This window comes from Gopherus evgoodei, chromosome 5 (genome assembly GCF_007399415.2).
Source record: "Gopherus evgoodei ecotype Sinaloan lineage chromosome 5, rGopEvg1_v1.p, whole genome shotgun sequence".
Lineage (NCBI taxonomy): Eukaryota > Metazoa > Chordata > Testudines > Testudinidae > Gopherus > Gopherus evgoodei.
The window spans coordinates 132,232,914-132,252,169 of NC_044326.1; the positions used below are offsets into that span (position 1 = coordinate 132,232,914).

Here is a 19,256-nt window from a genome sequence, read left to right on the forward strand (position 1 = left end):
TGGTGGGCTTGAATGAGAGGATGAACGCTGCAAAACAATTCACTGTGAATTAGTTTCTATTGTGTTTCCACCCCTTTCTGGATTCACTTCCCTTGAACAGTCCAGTGAACGAGTTTACAGCCAGCCTTGTTTGCTAAAGCTGCGAATTTGAAACAAATACTACAAAATGTTTGAGAAGAGAGTGAATTTACAATCTATAATATTCACCCTAGAATTCTGATTCTAAGGCTTTGAACTCATCTAGCCAGGGAATAAGAAACGTACCACGGTGGCTACTCCAGAAATCTGACTCACCACCGGGTTACTGCAATTTCACGCTGGTTCCAGCAGAGTTACACTGGCATAGAACTGGAGTAGCAGAGAGGTGAAACAGGCCCTAGATGTTCAATAAAAACAGCTCAGATTTTAACTGTGGAATATCTGCAGCCAATTGCTCCAGAAAAGTTAGAGTACAGACCAAAACTTATCCCAATTTATTTAGGGGTATTTATTTGGGGAATAATTTTGGATGCGCACACACACACTTGAGAAAAATCACAGTCTATGGATAATTCATTAAAAGACAGAGAGGTAGAATCTTGCGGATATATGGGAAGGGACAGAGATGTGCATTTGCAGGAAACAGTGCACTAGATAGGCATGCCTATCAGTGTAGCTTGCTTTAGTTGTATGCATTCATTCCATTTCCCCATTGATTAAGGAGTCATACTAAAGACAGCAGAGACTTTGTACTCACGGGGTATGTCTAGATGCCCATGGTTGGCCCCTGCCAGCTGACTCGGGCTCGCAGGGTTTGGGCTAAGGCCCCTTTTCATTGCGATGTAGGTGTTCAGGCTTGGGCTGGAGCTCAGGCTCTAGGACCCTGTGAGGTGGCAGACTGATCCCAAACATCTACACTGCAGTTAAACAGCCCTTAGTCCAAGCCCCACAAGCCTGCGTCAGCTGGCACGGGCCAGCCACGGGTGTCTAACTGCAGTGTAGACATACCCATGGACCCAAATTGTTTGTAAAACCCTTCTAAATCAGAATAGCAGCATTTTGCACTGATATAAATGACAACATAGGGCACAGAGCAAGGGCACATCTGGTTGATGGACTTTCCTCTTAATTCTTTCTCTGAAATGGCAGGGAGTTCATCCCCTACAATCTATAGATCTCTGGAAGAGCCATAGATCTGCTGAAGGCAAGAGGCATCTGCACACAATTTTCTTTTCCCTGCAATGACATTTCCTCCCCTACCCCTCTGCTGCCCTTTGATGGCAAAGATTCTCTGGGAGCCATGCAAATCAGGGAATGCAACACAGCATGAAATTCATGCCATTGCAAAAGAGCAGCGCAAGGTCTTTGCACCATTGCAGTGTTGCCAACTTTCCTGATATTTTGTCTTCTCCTTAAAGCCCCAGTACCTGGGGTCAAGTGATTCTATAAGAATCTTAGCTTTCTTTTAAAATAAAAAGTAAATTTCTAGTCCTCATGGTTGAAAACTTGAAACAAGTCAACTTCAGAGGCTCAAAACCAGAAGGCAAATAAAAAGAAGCAAAAATGTATTTTTTTTTTAAATCTCATGGGTTTTGGGGGACTGACTTCTGCTCTTTAAGAACATAGGGGGTTGACTGTACTGCCAGTGTCCCACTTAAGCCTTCCAAATAGGCTGTGAGTCTTAAATGAGGCAGCAGCTTCCTGCTGGCCCTCCGCATGGGTGTGAATTTCTTATATTTTGATTGCACTATCCTATTACCTTTATAAAGCTATGTTATGATGCTTTGTTTACCCTGCAAGACAAATCGGTGATGCAGCATTGTTTACACATGCTGCTTCATTTCTTGGTGTTTCATTTACTTTTCATTAAGTATCTCGGTGAGTCTCAGCAGCAATCTGTAATGTTGGTAGCTAGGCATCCCCACAGGTTTGTCTTGATTAGTAACAAAATGAAGCTAAATACAACTTTTAAAACAAAATCAGGACTTCCCACCAATTTTTGGTGTTTCCACTGGGACAGAATGTGTCCTTATTTTAGTCATCCCAGCAGTGGAATAAGGTCCCATCCCAAGCCATGTATTATCTACCCAGAGCCTGGCTCTGGAGGTATGTCTATACTGCACAGATCTTATGGTGGCATACAGAGGACATGCACTGCATGCCCCTAGAATGATTATAAATAGCAGTGTAGATGGTGAGGCATTGCTTAGACGAGTAAAGACATATTTGAACCCTATGGGTTCAGCTCTCTCTCTCAGCTCTCTCTCTCTCTCTCTCCCCCCCCATGCCCAAGCCGTGCCTTCCCTGTCTACACTGCTATTTTTGGCAGTGTAGTTTCCTGCTGCCTCCCTGGTGGCAGAGCCTTTCCTTTGCCGTAGATCAGAGCTAGCATGGCTATTTACACCATTCCAGCTCCAATATACACATCTCTTCTTCAGAACCCTGATTTGAGGCCAGTCCTGGGTGTCATTATTTGCCAGTGTCTATATTCACACACTGACGCACTTTTAACACTCGTGGGCCCATCACAATTCTCCATCAAAAGAGAAGATCCAGCCAGCATTTCTGTTCCTTCTCCACGACTAGTCACACTCATGGATGCTCCCAAGTTCAATTTATGACCCAGTCAAGAGAAACAATTATTGGAAGTGTCTTGAGAGCTTCCTTTCTTATTTATTATTTTTGTGTCTTGTCACCTATTTTAATATGAAGTTAGTTGGTCTTACTAAAATCAACACTGCTCCTTTGACTTAGTTAGATATGCCTGTTCAGTATATAAATAAATAAGCCTGTTTTAATTAAATTACTTCCAAATTGTCAGTTGTACGTTGGATAGAAATCTGACCTTATTCAGTATCTAATTTAGTTGAGTTTCAAAGTCTCCATCGAAGATAAAACCAAGAATCGGTTTAAGCCACTTGGGTGCTGAAAAGAGGTTAGGGCCTCTGGAGTCACTGTAGATATCATGACATCAATGTAAGTGTAATCTGGTGACTAATATCCATTTTACATGGGTTGTGTCACACAGGTTAAGAGTCTGATATGGTTTAAGATTATGATTAAGAATGTGCAGGATCTCACAGTTCTACTGGATCTAGAGGGCAAAAAATATCAATATATAAATATAAATGTAAAATAAAAAGAGGATGAATCTAAAATATCTGCACAGTATAACTCCTCAACACCAGGTGGAAGTGTGGTGGAAATATTTTGTCAGCTGCATTATTAATATTTGTTTTGTATTTCAGGTTCAAGGTGAACAAAAATCCTTCCTACACAACGATTTTTGCTTTTCCCCTCCTTTTAATTTTATATATAGTTTTGTGTACAAGAATAGGGCCAGCAACAGAGCTACATCTATTTACATCAGCTGAGGATCTGGCCCATAAAGGGTTATGTACTATTGGGATATATGTTAGGCAGTGATCTAGAAAGTTACTTTCTGTATAAGACATATAATGCGAAAGGGTTTCATAACAAGATTTTCCTCTTTTTCTACATTGGAAGGCTTTTCTGAACAAGGCTGATTTGCTGTGGCACTTGGGGCCTGCTTTTCAGAGGTGGTAGGTAAGTACCCACAGTTCTCATTGTCTGCCATTTTGGTTGGTTTGGTGTCCACTCATTTCTTGAGAAGTATGGACATGCAAACCTGGGGAACATCTAGGTGAGGTATTGCAACTGCACTCACCAGGCAATTCTCTTGTTCTGTAGCAGTCCTTGTTCTCACATTGGTTGATACTAGCTCCCACTCAGCACCTGCTGGGGACAGTCCTTGCAGAGCCCTCATTTTTGATCATATGATCCCCTTTTCCTCTGAAGTTAATGACCCCTTCCTCTCTGAGATCAGTGACCAGGTTCCCTGACTTATGAACATCTGACAAAAGCATAGCCCTAAGTGTGCAGTCTCTGCCACCAATTGCACACATGCAAACTGAAACAAAGTTTGAAGAGAGAGAGACAAAAATCTCTAAATAAAAATTAAACACGATAAAAGCAGAGCTGGGCTAGCACTGAGAGAACTGTGAGCAAGCGAGGCTCAGCTCTCGGTTACAAAGGAATAGTTAAGTAACGGAAAGGCCAACACGTTTATAATTTCATTGTCTCTCCTTACAGCTGTGCAACTCCTGTGAGTGGCATCCCATTTTGGTGTGCCATGGGTGGAGCATGGGAGGGTTCTACCTCTTAGTTATTTCTATTTTGACTAAATCAGTCTAAACACTCAGGGCCAGCTTGTGAACCCCTTCCTCACAAAGCAATTCCACTGATGACAATGTCACTCACGTGAGGAATGGCTTTACAATCTGTCCTTAAAACCCTACATTCTATGCCCCAGTATTTAGGTGGGACCAGAAAAAAAGCACTTCAAACATTGATGAAAACATATAAGGGGGAAGACGTGTTTTAAATCCCAAGCGCTTTCTTCTAGTTTGTTTGCAAAATATTATGGTTCGTGCAGCAACCTCGTCACAGTAAAACTGAAAAATGTTAGATCAAGTTTTTGCAGTGTGAAATTCCGCAAGATGTTTTTAAGTTCCAAGGCAGGTGAATGGTTCAGGTGGAAATGTTAACTAGCTGCATTTGAACATGCTCAGCCGCACCTATCTATTGAGCTACCATCAATACAGTATTACTGGATATCAATGGCTGAGCTAGCCTATGATCCCTGACTCCTTGGCACAGCTCTCGAGATTGGGTCACAATCTCGCTTACAGTGTTGTTTTCAATAGGTTACTGTGTGTAGTTTGATGAGTGGGTTCTTTGGGGTGGGGTGGGGAAGAGAAAACTGCACAGATCACATTGCCTCTAAGGGCCACTCTAGAATAGTCAACAACACTGTTGAAATATCTGTGGGCAATGACCGATAAAAGTTTGATGCTGTCAGACTCAGATGCCCATGTCACCAAAACACTCCCCCCTCATTTCTAATTCTAACCACCATTGGCACTTTACGATTCTTGGTTAGTCAAATCTACTGCATTCCAGGATGATGCAGAACTCGGTTAAGTTTTCTAATATACCCAAGGAAGGCACAAAGATAGGAAACATTTTACAAGCAAGCAAATTTAAAAAAGCTCTAAGAAACATAATTCAGTATTTATTATTAGTATTTATAAATCATATTGCAGTAGTACGTAGATGCCTCAACCCTGATCAGAGCGCCACAGTGCAAGGTGCTGTACAAAGACAGAGTGAGAGATGATCTCTGCTTTAAGGAGCTTACAGTGCAAATATATGAGATGGATGAAGAGTGGGAAAGGCAGTATTATCTACTTTTTTTAGATGGGGAGCTGGGGCACAGACAGATTAAGTATGACTTACCCACAGTTACATTGGTAGTCAGCAGCAGAGCCAGGAAATGAATCCAGATATCTTGAGTTCTAGGCCAGCACCTTAACTGCTAGATGATCCTAAGCACAAAATATGCATTTCCTGGTTTAAATGTCTTATTTCTTGTTAAAGGAAAGAAGAAACAACAAATATAAAGTCTCTGTGAGTGAGAGAGAGAGAGAACGGTGATTCACTAATACTCTGCACCTGAAGCGAAACACAAAAGATCAACAGTCTCGCAGCTGCCGTTGCAAACAGGTAGCAACTTCTCTTCATTGGAAGGTGCAGCTCACAGAAAACGGAACGATCACATCCCCTTTCAGATACATAGCTAAACATACCACAGTAGAAATAGCCTGACATTAAAGTCTCATGATATCTTATGATCTCCAGTTGCTAGAAACAAAAGCCTCATCCCGTTGGAAACGAAGGATTCCTAGATTTCTAATGACTGAAATCTCCTTACTCTAGCTCTGAGAAGTGTGAAGTACCAGATGGAAAGGCCCACATTTTTTTTAAAGTGGCCTTTAATTTTGGGTGCCCAATTTTAAACACAGCCCATTGAGCGCCTGCAGAAGCCATGTCTAAACAGGAGGCCCAAGCTGTCTCAAATTGGACACCTAGAAACCACAGCACCCCAATTAGTGAAGGAAAGAAGGAGTAACTTCTATGGTACATTGTATATTTTGAAAGAAAAAGCAGCAGCTGTTTGTGGCTGCTCAGATGATGGGCTGCTATAATCAGTCCTGGCAAATATGTGTGGGCAGAGTACAGGTGCCAGATGTGGTGTATATATAATTGTTTGTACAGATTATAGTACAGCAGCAGTGCCTATTTTAATGGGAAATAGGCACACAGATCGCTTTAGGCCGCTTTCAGGCATATTATAGTATGCTCTTTTTCTTAATCTTACAAGGCACAATTCAATATGGATGAGAAAGTGGATTCCAATTCTTCACTCAGTTGGCCTCACATATGGAGTTTCAGTGGCACATACAAGTATCCATACCCAGACGATAACATTTCCTATGTGGACTTCTACCTTCATCAGCCACCAGTGGCAGCCATCTTCATCATCTCCTACCTCCTCATCTTCCTCCTGTGTATGCTTGGCAATGGAGTGGTTTGCTTCATTGTTCTGAGGAGCAAGCACATGCGCACAGTCACAAACCTCTTCATCTTGAATCTGGCGGTCAGTGACTTACTGGTGGGGATATTCTGCATGCCCACCACTCTCCTGGATAACATCATAGCAGGTAGGTGAACCCCAACCCCACAATGATAAAAAGTCAGCCTAGCTAGCTCTTCACCACCACTTCCAACTCCCCCTGGCATCAGGGATGTGTGGGGGGAGATGTGTGTTGGAGGCATGAGTTACCATGCTCTGAGGCTACTCAGATATACAAAAGGGAGCCAGTCCAGTCCTTGGCTGCCCCCCAGGATCAAGAGGGCACCAACTTGGCCACCTTTCCCATCACTTCTGTGGTCTTGCAGTGAGTGAATCTTGGCTGGACCCAAGGACCTGGCCTCCAGTTCATTTTTTTTCTTTGTTATTTTTCATGTCCCTGCACTTCCAAGTCCTAGCCAGAGTTGGGAATGTGAAAGTACTGAGTGAATCTCCCCTCTTTCTGTTTCCAGAAGGATTAAAATCAGACAGCTTAAAAAAATCTCACACAGATTATTTTTTTGTAAAAATCTCAAACCCAGTTTTTTAGCCTCCAAAGGCTCAGATAAATGTCAACCTTCTGAGCTCTGTCTGTCACCAATCCTTACCTAACCATGGCAGAGATCACCACCACAGTATAGAGGGTTATCATCAAAAGTGAGTGTTTGCCAGCCATTAGCACACCCACAGCTAAGGCACATCTGTTTTCTCAGGTACCTCAGGCATTCCTAGAAGGCCAGTACACCAAGTGTACAACAGCAAAGCTTTGTTGACTTCAGTTGACAAAAATCTGGTGTAAATGAGAGCAGAACCAGGAACAGAATAGAAAATAGCCTGGCAACTGTGTGTGATCAGTTGGCAAATTTTGACTTTTTAAATTGACTATATTTATATGCCAGATTTTTCATGTGGTTAATTTAATATATATATATTTTTCATTTAAATAGGTATGGTCATCCCTGAACTGAGCTTGTTTTGATGTCAGACATTGGACACAATTACACAATGTGATGAACATTAGTGGGAATAACTTTATTTCCTCCCCACATATTTTTTGACAGGTGTCCACACCCAGTGCTGTGATATAAGCCTGTGTTAAACTGCTCACCTTTCTTCCCCTCAGCCCCCTTTTTGTCACATAAGTTGTCTGTATGGATTTCAAAGTCCCAACTACCCTTTCTGAGGCCCATCAGTATCATTTTGGACAGGTGTGCATTTATGGTGCCACTCAGCTCTTTTGAGAAAACTATTTTTTAAAAATCTATTCTTAATGAGACTGATTAAAAACAAACATAAATTTCATGCCTTTTCCTTACCTTTTAGGAAAATGTGCTTTTATGCAGTTAGCATAAATCTGAATATATTCAATTAAATTGTTGTATACAACTACTAGTACAATTCTAAATCAATTACATAAATGCAGAAAGGCGTGATGACAGAGGAATAAATGGGAAATCATGTATGTTTCATGCATTTTACCTCTTTTCAGATGGAATTATTCTGGAATGCCACTAATAAAATTCTGTATAAATCAAATTAAATAAATGCACAGAAGCTGCAGAAGAGTTTTGGGAAAAAACAGTCATTTGCTGAGCCAATCAAAAGGCATTTTTAACCATCTTTAATGGAATTATACATCAGAGCACGTTCAAATGTACCACATTTTCCTGAGTCAGAGGGAGGTTCTCTTTAACAATATGGCTTTTTATGGGATTATACACAGTAGCATATCAAAATGCAAGTTAAAAGTTAAATACCAAAATCAGAAGACACAAACCTATATACCATCTACTAGTTAGCCATATATGTTTTTTTAATTTTCAACCAGGAATAAAAGTTTCCTCTTTCTAATTAAATCCCTCGAATAGCTGTCTTTAAAATCTAGTAGCAGCTGTTTTTCAAAACTGGTAGAGAACCCCTAGAGGTATCACAGATTTAATCTCTATTCATATTCCATTTGCTCAAAGTAATACCTTTCTTATCTTTTTACATTTATTAGAAATTAGTACCTATTGGGTTAAACTGCATAAGAGGCCTTTTAATTTTAGTATGTTTTTACCTAATTAATTGCATAGGATATAAAATACTCTATAGAAACAGTTTATAAGTATGTATTTCTCACCTGTCATGGAAATTTATCATTTGTGAATTACCAAGAATGTATTAGTTTCAAGGACACAGCATAAAGAACCCTTGCTTCCGGAGTTGTGTTAGACTAAAACAAGCATACAAACAAACAAAAAAACCCAATATTTTTGACCAGTAGCTATTGACAAAAGAGCCTATCTAGCACTTGTGTACCTATCAGCGGATTGTTCATCTAGATTTCTGTATCAAATTTTTAAAATCTATTTAATTTCAAATTATTTTAACAGATATAATGGATATGCATAGTACGTGAGTAGTGCAACATAATGGCACTCAAACCACACGGGATAGAGAGAGACAGCTTTGAATTTGTCCAGTTAAGACCATATCCCATTGTATGGGCAGTATTATTTCTAAGACATTGAAAAATAGGTGTTTTGTTTTTTAAAGATAAAACAGACTTTGTGTTCCAAGTATCCTTTATTTTATGTTTCATCTAAGCTCCCACATGCATTTTGTATCTCAGAGCCTGCCATCAATATTTGAAGAATGACTACATAGACTTTGGTTTTGTTGCTACTGATTTTCGTTTTCTGAATATATAAAATAAAAGGCATCTTTATCTTGTTTTTGGCCTAATCTTAGCCCATTCACTAGTGTACAATGTTAAAATAGTAGAGGAATTTTTACCCTGATTACTGAGCTAACACCAACTTTGCTGCTATTGTTAAATGGAGATTTAAACTACAATACCCACCAAAAGGAGCACACATCTAACATATCTAAATAATTTTTTCCACACATTCCCTCTTACATGTTTATTTAAAACTAATAAAGAGTCCCTAATGGTATTACAAGCCCTGAGTCCCCCAACCCCAAATATTCCTAAATTTCTCCCACTGACTCATAAATGTTATGTATTTATTCACGTAACTTTGAATTATTGAAAATTAGCCCCTTTGGCTCAAACTATGCAAGAGGTCTGTTAATTTTGCATAGCATTCAAAAAACAAGAGAAAAACAAACAAACGAAACCTCTTGCAGACAGCTTACAATGCTGTATTTCTTTCTTATATTAGATGTAAGTTAAGCAAGTTTAATTTCCAGGAGAATACAAACCTTTCATTCACAGAGGTATCTGATAGTAAAAAAGAGCCAGAAAAAAGCAATGATCCATAATTTTGTAATGGTTTGAAGCACAGAGATAAAAATGTTGTTTGTTGTTCATTAGATCTCTGATGAAACATCAAAATGTTTATCAGAAGGAACTGGAGGGGCTGGATCACAATGAACATCTCTTTTACCCTCCTATTACCATCAGATATCGCAAAAGGAAGTGTAGGGAAGTGAAGAATGGGAGTTTGTGTGAATGATAGCTGTTGCAATTTTTATCTCTGTTCTTCAAAACAGATAGAAAAGTATAGCCCGTGAAAAAATTTTCATGCTCTTCTTTTACTATAATACATCTTTGTAAATCATAGAATATCAGGGTTGGAAGAGACCTCAGGAGGTCATCCAGTCCAACCCCCTGCTCAAAGCAGGACCAATTCCCAACTGAATCATCCCAGCCAGGGCTTTGTCAAGCCTGACCTTAAAAACCTCCAAGGATGGAGATGCCACTATCTCCCTAGGTAACCCATTCCAGTGCTTCACCACCCTCCTAGGGAAATAGTTTTTCCTAATATCTAACCTAGACCTCCCACACTGCAACTTGAGACCATTGCTCCTTGTTCTGTCATCTGCTACCACTGAGAACAGTCTAGATCCATCCCCTTTGGAACCCCTTTCAGGTAGCTGAAAGCAGCTATCAAATCCCCCCTCTTCCTTCTCTTCTGCAGACTAAACAATCCCAGTTCCCTCACAGCCTCTCCTCATAAGTCATGTGCTCCATCCCCCTAATCATTTTTGTTGCCCTCCGCTGGACTTTTTCCCATTTTTCCACATCCTTCTTGTAGTGCGGGGCCCAAAACTAGACACAGTACTCCAGATGAGGCCTCACCAATGTCGAACAGAGGGGAATGATCAAGTCCCTCAATTTGCTGGCAATGCCCCTACTTATACAGCTCAAAATGCCATTAGCCTTCTTGGCAACAAGGGCACACTGTCAACTCATATCCAGCTTCTCGTCCACTGTAACACCTAGGTCCTTTTCTGCAGAATTGCCACTTAGCCAGACGGTCCCCAGCCTGTAGCAGTGCATGGGATTCTTCTGTCGTAAGTGCAGGACTTGGCACTTGTCCTTGTTGAATCTCATCAGATTTCTTTTATAATGAGGGGGTTGTACGCTGAATCCTGGAAATAAGACTTCCTTCTCAATTCACAAATGATGAATGTTTAATCCAGGTATGACAGTCATGGAGCTGCTACATATTAGGCTATGAATCATATTTAATAATTATATGAATATTGTAAGTGACCCGGCCAGTGAGGTAAATTTGCTGTATAATTATGAAAATTTGGAAAATCCATGCAATATAATCTCATCACTTCCCATTTATTCTTCTGACCATTTGCATTTATTTATTTAGATTTGCACTAGTTGCATAAAGGCATATTTTCCTAAAAAAAAAAAAGGGGGATATTTTTATTTATTTATTTATTTTAAAGATTCAGAAGGATACATTAAATAAAGATAAAAACCTCTTTGTTTTCCAAAATGATCAAATGGCAGTGAAAGTGCCCACAGGTCCAGAAACGATACTGAGGCACTTTCGAAATGGACCTTTGAAAGGACCTTTAGAGCCATGCAGCCAGCTCACTGGACAAAAAGAGGGTGGGAAATGGGAGGGACATGCTGTCTAAAATGAGCTTTTGATTGGTGCATTATTGCAGTGTCGGACATGGACACTTGCCAACAAATACATTGTGATGAAAGTATAGAGTTATTACTATGACTATTTGCAGTGTTGGGAATTAAACATGTTCAGAGTGGTGAAGGAGGCAGTCTATGTTAGATGTACAGTCACACTCCATTAGCCCTACTCACACTCAGACATTTGTAAGGGTGCTTGAAGTAGTCTTCTCTGGTTTCTTAGCATATAAATTCCACCAGCAAGTGTCATTTAAAATAAGACATGGTCGTCTTCAACACACATCTTCCTATATCTTGTCCTTATTGCTTTTCTTGCTACATTCCTCCTTTCTACCCCTTGGCACGTGCGTTTTCACAGATTAGATGCCATTACTCTCAGTTAGATTCAGTAGACTCTGTTGATCCAATTCAGAGATGACGTGTAAAGGGTAGTGTGCAAGCTGGTAACCAGGAATGAGTTTAAGTGATTAACCAATTCTAATGAGCCTAAGTTGATACATACTGTGGGTAGCTAGGACAAGGTGAAAGTTATACCTCTGCAAGGTAAGGTCCCTGTTTTATATGGAAGCATGTGAGACCATTGCAGCTATAGTGTCTATCTTCCTTTCCTCTCACATGATGCTGCTCTAACAGGTGCTCAAGCTAATGCTTCAGATGCATGTGTGCTGCTATCAGGGTCATCAGAAGAACATCTCTGCCCCCTTTTATTATCTTGTGGTGGGTCACTGTGGACCATCATTCACCTGCACGTGGACAGCATTATATGTCTGGAGGGAGCACTTCAGCTCTGGAAGTATTCTGGGAAGGATGCTCCTTTGCTGAGCCTTCAACGTTGTAATGAAAAGGAGGCAATTTACCTTTCTAAGGTTATTTCAATTTGTACCTTCCAGGCTGGCCCTTTGGGAGCATGATCTGCAAAATGAGTGGGATGGTCCAGGGAATCTCGGTCTCAGCCTCTGTTTTCACTTTGGTTGCAATTGCAGTTGACAGGTAAGATGATGTAAAGCTCTGAAACCAATATTCATTAAAAAAAATAAATATATTGCTCATTGTCCTGGGATCCCCAGCATTTTTACAGTCACCAATTCATCCTCATTACACCTTGATGAGATGGGGGGTATTGTGCCCATTTTGAGGATGGGCAGAATGAGGCACAGCTAAGCTAAAGTGTGGCCATCATCATTTTTTCCCCACTTAATTTCCATAAAGATGATAGAGGAGCAGGCACCTCAGGGGAACCCTCTTAGTGTGGCTTCATCTCTCCCACCTGCTGCTTGCAGAGCTGAGAACAATGGGTCTATATTCTGAGCCTCGGGCCCTCTGATCTGCTGTTGAGAAAAGAGAAGCCTGTGAGTCCCCATCCCTCATTCACTCATCCTGGTCTGGGGACAGTGCCCCGGTGGAGACTGGCAGATCCTGTGTCTGCTGCTGTCCCTTCCGGTGGCAGATCAAAGAGCTGCTGGGACCAGAAGGGTCCCTCCCCGGGCTGTAGCAGCTGCAGGAGGGGTGGTAATTCCATGCTCAGGGTCACAGGACTTAGCCCATTAGGCTACTCTAAAGGGCTCCTCCTCCCTCCGAGCCTGTCCATCTTTTATGAAGGATGTGTCTCTTCTCCCATCCCGCAGCCAGGCTGCGCTGGGTCCCTCTTGGGGGTAAGGGAGGATGCAGTGGTGAACTCCAGCTGGTTCGCACCGATTCGCAGGAATCGGTTGTTAAATTTAGAAGCCTTTTTAGAACCTGTTGTTCCAGGACAACCGGTTCTAAAAGAGCTTTTAAATTTAACAAAGGCTTGGGCAGCTGTCCACCCGGCCCCCAGCCCCAGCTCCAGCTCCAGCTCACCTCCCCATCTCCCTTTAACGTTCCACCCTCCTTCTCCTCTCCCTCCCGTTTCCCGCCAATCAAATGTTTGCGGGAAGCCTGAAACAAGCAGCAGGCAGGTAAGCCGAGCCGGGGAGGCGGCGCGCACAGCCCAGTCCGGCTCCACCTGGCCCCGGCCGAGTGCCCCAGCCCGGTCCCGGCTAAGCACCCCGGCTCGGGCTGGTCCAGGCCGAACAGCTCCGACCCGGCCCAACTCGGGTCCCGCAGCACCAGTCCTGGCCGAGCAGCTTCAGCCGGCCCGGCCCGCGGAGTCGGGCCCCATGGCGCCGGTCCCGGTGCTGGCCGAATGGCTCTGTCCCGGCCCAGGAAGTCGGGCCCCACGGCGCTGGTCGCAGTGGAGGGGACCTGGTCCCAGCCCCAGGCAGTGTGGTAAGGGGGTAGGGAGCAGGGAGGGGGTGTTCAGTGGGTTGTGGGGGGGTGGATAGGGGTCGGGGCGGTCAGAGGGCAGGGAACAGGGATTGAATGGGGGCAAGTGTCCCGGGGGGGGGCAGTCAGGAAGGAGCAGGAGTTGGATGAGGTGGCGGAGGCAGTCAGGGACCGAGAGAAGGGATGGTTGGATAGGGCAGGGGTCCCAGGGGAACATCAAGAATGAGAGGAGGGGTTGGATGGAGCAGCAGGGGGCAGGCAGGGAACAGGGAAGGGGGGGATGGGTCAGGGTCCCTGGGAGGCATGTGTCAAGGAACATGGGGGGTTGGATGGGGCACAACCCCCCAGGGGGGCACAATCTCCTCGTGAAGTGAGGAGGAGGGAACCTGTTGTTAATATTTTGGCAGCTCATCACTGGGAGGATGTTATAAATGTTCCATCCCAGCCTCTACTTCTGGCCTTTCAATGCTGTGGGGTGGGTGCTTCTCCCTTGTTCCCTTCCCAGAATACCACTGGGGGCAGATAGCCAGTTGCTCTGCCTCAGTCCCCTGCTGCCTCTCTCATCTCATTTTGGGAGCAGGGGTATGTCTCTCCCTTCCTGCCCCAGATTCCTAGCCGCTTCCTTCTCCCTTGGACTCCACCCTTGCCCTTCTTTGAAGCAGCTGCAGTCTCTTCAGGCAGCTTCCGCTGGCCCCACCCCTGTGGTGATGTAGGAGTCTGCCTAAGCATGAGTTTGGATTCAGTTGAGGATGTTCAAAATTAGCATAAAGTAAATGTTTTTTCAGTGAAAGATTAGCCATTTATTGAGTCTGACCCTTTCTTAATGGCAAGTGATGTCAGTGAGTAGGACCACATTTGATGTGACTGTTTGGTGCTGTACAACAGAGACAACGCAGAGCTGTGTATACAGCGTTGCATCTGGGGGCCTGGCCCAATGATCTGTTCAATAGATCAAACCCCCCAGGGTGTGCACCTCCTTCCTAAGATGTGCAGCATGGTAGAAAATTCCTTATTCTGTGAGTACTGTAGGCCCAGCGAGAGAGACTGTTTTGCAGTGGAAGTAAAACGTTTATGAATCAGTCATTCCAAAACTGTGGTCCATGTGCTACCAATGCATGGTTCGCTGATTGGTCACATGGTGCTGGCTCCTCCTCCTTATGTCCAGCTGCTAAGTGACATTGAGACACCTAAAACTACATGAAATACTTTCCTAATGCCACCTTTCCACATCAGCAACTATTGCCATTGCCACAGGGATGTTTTTCAATTGCCATTGGGCAGGGAGATGGCCCAGCCAATCGTGAATGGGAAGGGAACTGTCTATGAGGCAATTTCTCTACTGACATATGGACCACACTGTCAAGTTTGAGGGCCCCCTGTTACGAATCATGGGCCAGTGACATCAGTACATTGATTTACACCAGCTGAGGCCCTCACTGCACATACATATTTCTTATGTTTAAAATAAATGACTGAACTTGGTTTTATTGACATTGCTTATGTGGCTTTTAGATCATTTCTCTGGCATTCTGTTCACTGCAGGTTCCGATGCATTGTTTACCCGTTTAAGCAGAAACTCACCACATCAACTGCGGTTGTCATTCTAGCAGTCATCTGGGTTCTGGCTATCGCCATCATGTGTCCGTCTGCAGTCATGTTGCAGGTACAAGAGGAAAAGTATTTCAGGGTGATCCTTGGCTATGGCAATCAAACCAGCCCTATATACTGGTGCCGGGAGGACTGGCCCAATCAGGAAATGAGAAAGATCTATACAACGGTGCTGTTTACCAACATCTACCTGGCTCCCCTTTCACTAATCGTCGTCATGTATGCCAGGATAGGGATAGCGCTCTTCAACAAAGCGGCACCTGTAGGGGGAAAACGGAGTGGCGCTGCTCCTGGCTCTGTGTCCAAGAAGAAGCAGAAGGTGATCAAAATGCTCATCATTGTGGCTTTACTTTTCATCCTGTCCTGGCTCCCTTTGTGGACTTTGATGATGCTCTCAGACTATGCCAATCTGACGGAGGTCCAGCTGCAGATCATCAACATTTACATCTACCCCTTTGCTCACTGGCTGGCCTTTTTCAACAGCAGCATCAACCCAATCATCTATGGCTTCTTCAACGAGAACTTTCGCCGAGGCTTCCAGGCAGCCTTTAAGCTTCAGCTCTGCTCCAGGGAAATGATGCGCAGGGAGTTCTATTCCCAGCGGGGCCAAAGCAATGCCATATTACCGGCAACCACCCACCAGCTGCTGGAGGACCAACCTTCTCAAAATGCCAAGGACAAGGAGAAACCAATGCAGAGAGGGAACTGGATGAACAACCAGCAGGACTTGATGATGAAAGACCTAGAAAGGGCAACCAACGACAATGGAATAAAATGAAATTTGCAATGAACTGGTTTATTCCAACTTCGCGTGGCAGAGTCTGATGTGGTGTGAGGTTCAGATGATTTAAGCCAGGGATTGGCAACCTGCGGCACATGTGCCAAACACGGCACGCGAGCCGATTTTGAGCGGCATGCAGCTGCCTGCCATGGTCCTGGCCTCCAGCCTCACTCAGCGCCCTGCGGGGGCAGGAGGCAGAAGCTTGGTTCTGCAGCAGCCAAACTGCCCTCCTCCCCCGCTTCTTTCCCCAGCTTTCCTGCCCCACCCCCTCTCCTTCCCTGCGCCAATCAGCCGATGGCCCTTGTGAGGGGCGGGGGGGGGGGGGGAGGGGGAAGAGTGGCAGCGTGCTCGCTGCTCCCGTACAGGGCAGAGGGCAGAAGGCATCCCCATGAGCCAAGCACCCCAGCCCTCTGCCTTGACCCCGCCCCACACTCAGCCTTCTGCCCTCAACCCCTGCACCTCCACACACCCCCAGCCCTCTGCCCTCAACCCCCAACATACTCAGCCTTTTGCCCTGCACCCCCTGCATCCCGCAGCCCTCTTCCCTGACCCCTGAACCCCCCCACACACCCAGCCCTCTGTCCTAAACCCCCCACCCCAACACACACCCAGCCTTCTGCCCTGCGCCCCACAGCCCTCTGCCCTGAACCCCCCATCCCACACACCCATCCCTCTGTTCTGCACCCCCACAACCCCAGCCCTCTGCCCTGACCCTTGAACCCCCACACACCCAGCCTTCTGCCCTGCACCCCCCACACATCCCAGCCCTCTGCTCTGATCCCTGAACCCCCACCCCCCAGCCTTCTGCCCTGAACCCCCTCCTCAGCCCTGACTCCTGAACCCCGGCCCCAGGTCTGCAGTCGCAGCCGCAGGCCCTGCTCAATCCGCTGCCAGCCTAGGTGAACAGAACCCCAGGCTGGCAGGAAGCTGAGCAGGCTGGCGGTGTAAGGTCAGCATTTTAATTTAATTTTAAAATGACGCTTCTTAAACATTTTGAAAACCTTGTTTACTTTACATTCAATAGTTTAGTTATACAATATAGACATATAGAAAGAGACCTTCTAAAAATGTTAAAATGTATTACTGGCACGTGAAACCTTAAATTAGAGTGAATAAACGAAGACTCGGCAGACCACTTCTGAAAGGTTGTCGACCCCTAATTTAAGCCCTCCATGGCAAAAAAACAAAACCACATCTTAAGATGTTGTTATTGTAAAGTATGTATAACTGTAGAACAGCTGGTTGCTTGGACTAGATATGAGGCCTAATTCTGCCGCCCTTTATACCAATGTAAGTTTGGAACAATTCCATTGAAGTCAGTGGCATAAACATGGTATAAGTGAGAGCGGAACGAAGACCACTGATTTAAATGGAGATGCTCCTGATTTACATTTTGTGTATTGGGGAGCAGAATTGGGCCTGTATTGGTTTTAGGTTTGCACTGTTCTCAGAATAGGTGAAACAGGGTTGCATAAAGTTTTGTTAGAGAAATGTTACAGCATGTAATGCTATTGCTCTTAATCCATACAACAGTTTTGTCAGAGTAGAATCTGAAGAGGTTATTGATTTATTTAATATCCACTTAGATGTTGGGCTTTGGTCTGGGTGCGAATTGTGGAATGTTTCTGCTGGAACACTTTCATTATTTTTTCATTAGCCAATTTTGGACATGATCAAAATAAAATTTTGCAGATTAGGATGGTGTTTTATGAGACTAATGAAAAATCCTCCACTTTTAATTGAATAGTATCCATTTTACAAAGTCAGGATAATCCAACAAACCTTCATTTTTACAAGTTAATAAATGAAGTGAATTCAACAGCTAATAGCCGCTCCCAGTGTCATTGTTTTATATTGATTGCTCAGGCATAATAGCCTGTTCCTGAAATTATTCATTCTGCTACGTTATCATTACCATTAACTCAAATGTTAGAGATCTGCTTAATAGACCAGCATTAATGTTTTAATACCTCTGAATATAGAATATTGTGCCACCCAGCTTCCAGGCAAATGTGTAATTTGTATTCACAGTGCTTCTGGCCTGGAGATTTATTATTTTTTTTAATATATCTGCCTGTGTGAACTGGTGTGAGGTCTGCAGCTTCTATAGCTTCTTATTTGTTCCCCTTTCTGGCTGATTCTTTAGTTAATTTTGTGATTGAACTGTCATTCAATTTGTCACTCAGTCTGAGAAATAAAAAGGATTAAGGATGTGAGAAATAAAAGAAAAGCTGCTCTTATGCTGCAGTTTTGGTGAGTTCTCAGAACCTTGTTCTTATATTTTTTCAAATCTTTGATAAAGAAATATCTTGCCAAAATTGAGTGTCTAGCATCTAAGTTGCACATTTTGATGGTAGCTATTCTAGATACCATGACATCAATGCTCCACCAGGAGACAGTAACAGGAGTATTTTAAGGCTCCGATCCTCCAATCAGATCCGCAGGGGCAGAGACTTGCACCCCCCCCCCCCCACAGAGCTTCACTGAAATCAAAGCACACGTGCTTCTGAAGTCACTGGGGTTCCACGTGGACGCAAGGCTCCATTCACACAGAGCTGGGGCTTCACAAGGCAGACATGATGAAGGCCTATGGAATAATAGAGAGTATCCACCTGTCAATGCTGAATTCTTCCCAGCAATTAGTCCAGGCTGGAATATTCATCACAATACAGCTATTTTTGGATGAAACTTGACAGTTTTTAGTTCATGAAAGCTCCACACAGCTTATATTAATCAAAACATTTCAACTAAATTTCACATGAAACATTTTTCCACAGTGTTTTTTGGTCAAAATGAAACAGCATTTGGGGATTTTGAAGAAACAGCCACAACAGCTCTAATTTTGCAGGTAAGATTTTATGAGGCATTATTACTAAAGCTAGGATTTTCAAAGGAGCCAATAGGATTTGGATGCTGACAACCTTAGGCTCCTTTGAAAACCACAGCATAAAGGCTTCACTGAAATCCAGCTATTAAGGCCCAGATCCTCACATTTACTTAGCCATTTATTGATTTCAGTGGAACATAGGTGCATAAATACCTCTGAGGACCTGGTCTTATGAGCCTACTGCATTCCTTTGGCCCACTACTCTTTCCTTCATTCACAGCACTTTTAAAAAATGGGCTTAGGGTTGCCTGGCATGGTTTGTTCTTCACGGATTCCTGAGGCTTATTCCTTTATACTCTACAGGCCAAATTACGGCTGGCTTGGGGTGAGCTGTTTATTGCATGTGGACTGGTTCACATTCTCT

The 19,256-nt window shown here is 43.7% G+C and overlaps 1 protein-coding gene across 1 annotated transcript in view; it reads left to right on the forward strand.

Moving 5' to 3' along the window:
- The window catches only part of NPFFR2 (neuropeptide FF receptor 2), a 45,633-nt gene extending 29,516 nt beyond the window's left edge, over nt 1-16,117 (forward strand). The window contains exons 2-6 of the mRNA XM_030563919.1: nt 3,487-3,546; nt 5,440-5,565; nt 6,224-6,563; nt 12,263-12,362; nt 15,159-16,117. Of these exons, the coding sequence (XP_030419779.1) occupies nt 6,236-6,563; nt 12,263-12,362; nt 15,159-16,002 (1,272 nt within the window). The 5' untranslated portion in view covers nt 3,487-3,546; nt 5,440-5,565; nt 6,224-6,235 and the 3' untranslated portion in view covers nt 16,003-16,117. The remainder of the gene's footprint in view (nt 1-3,486; nt 3,547-5,439; nt 5,566-6,223; nt 6,564-12,262; nt 12,363-15,158) is intronic.
- Nucleotides 16,118-19,256: the final 3,139 nt, after the last annotated feature.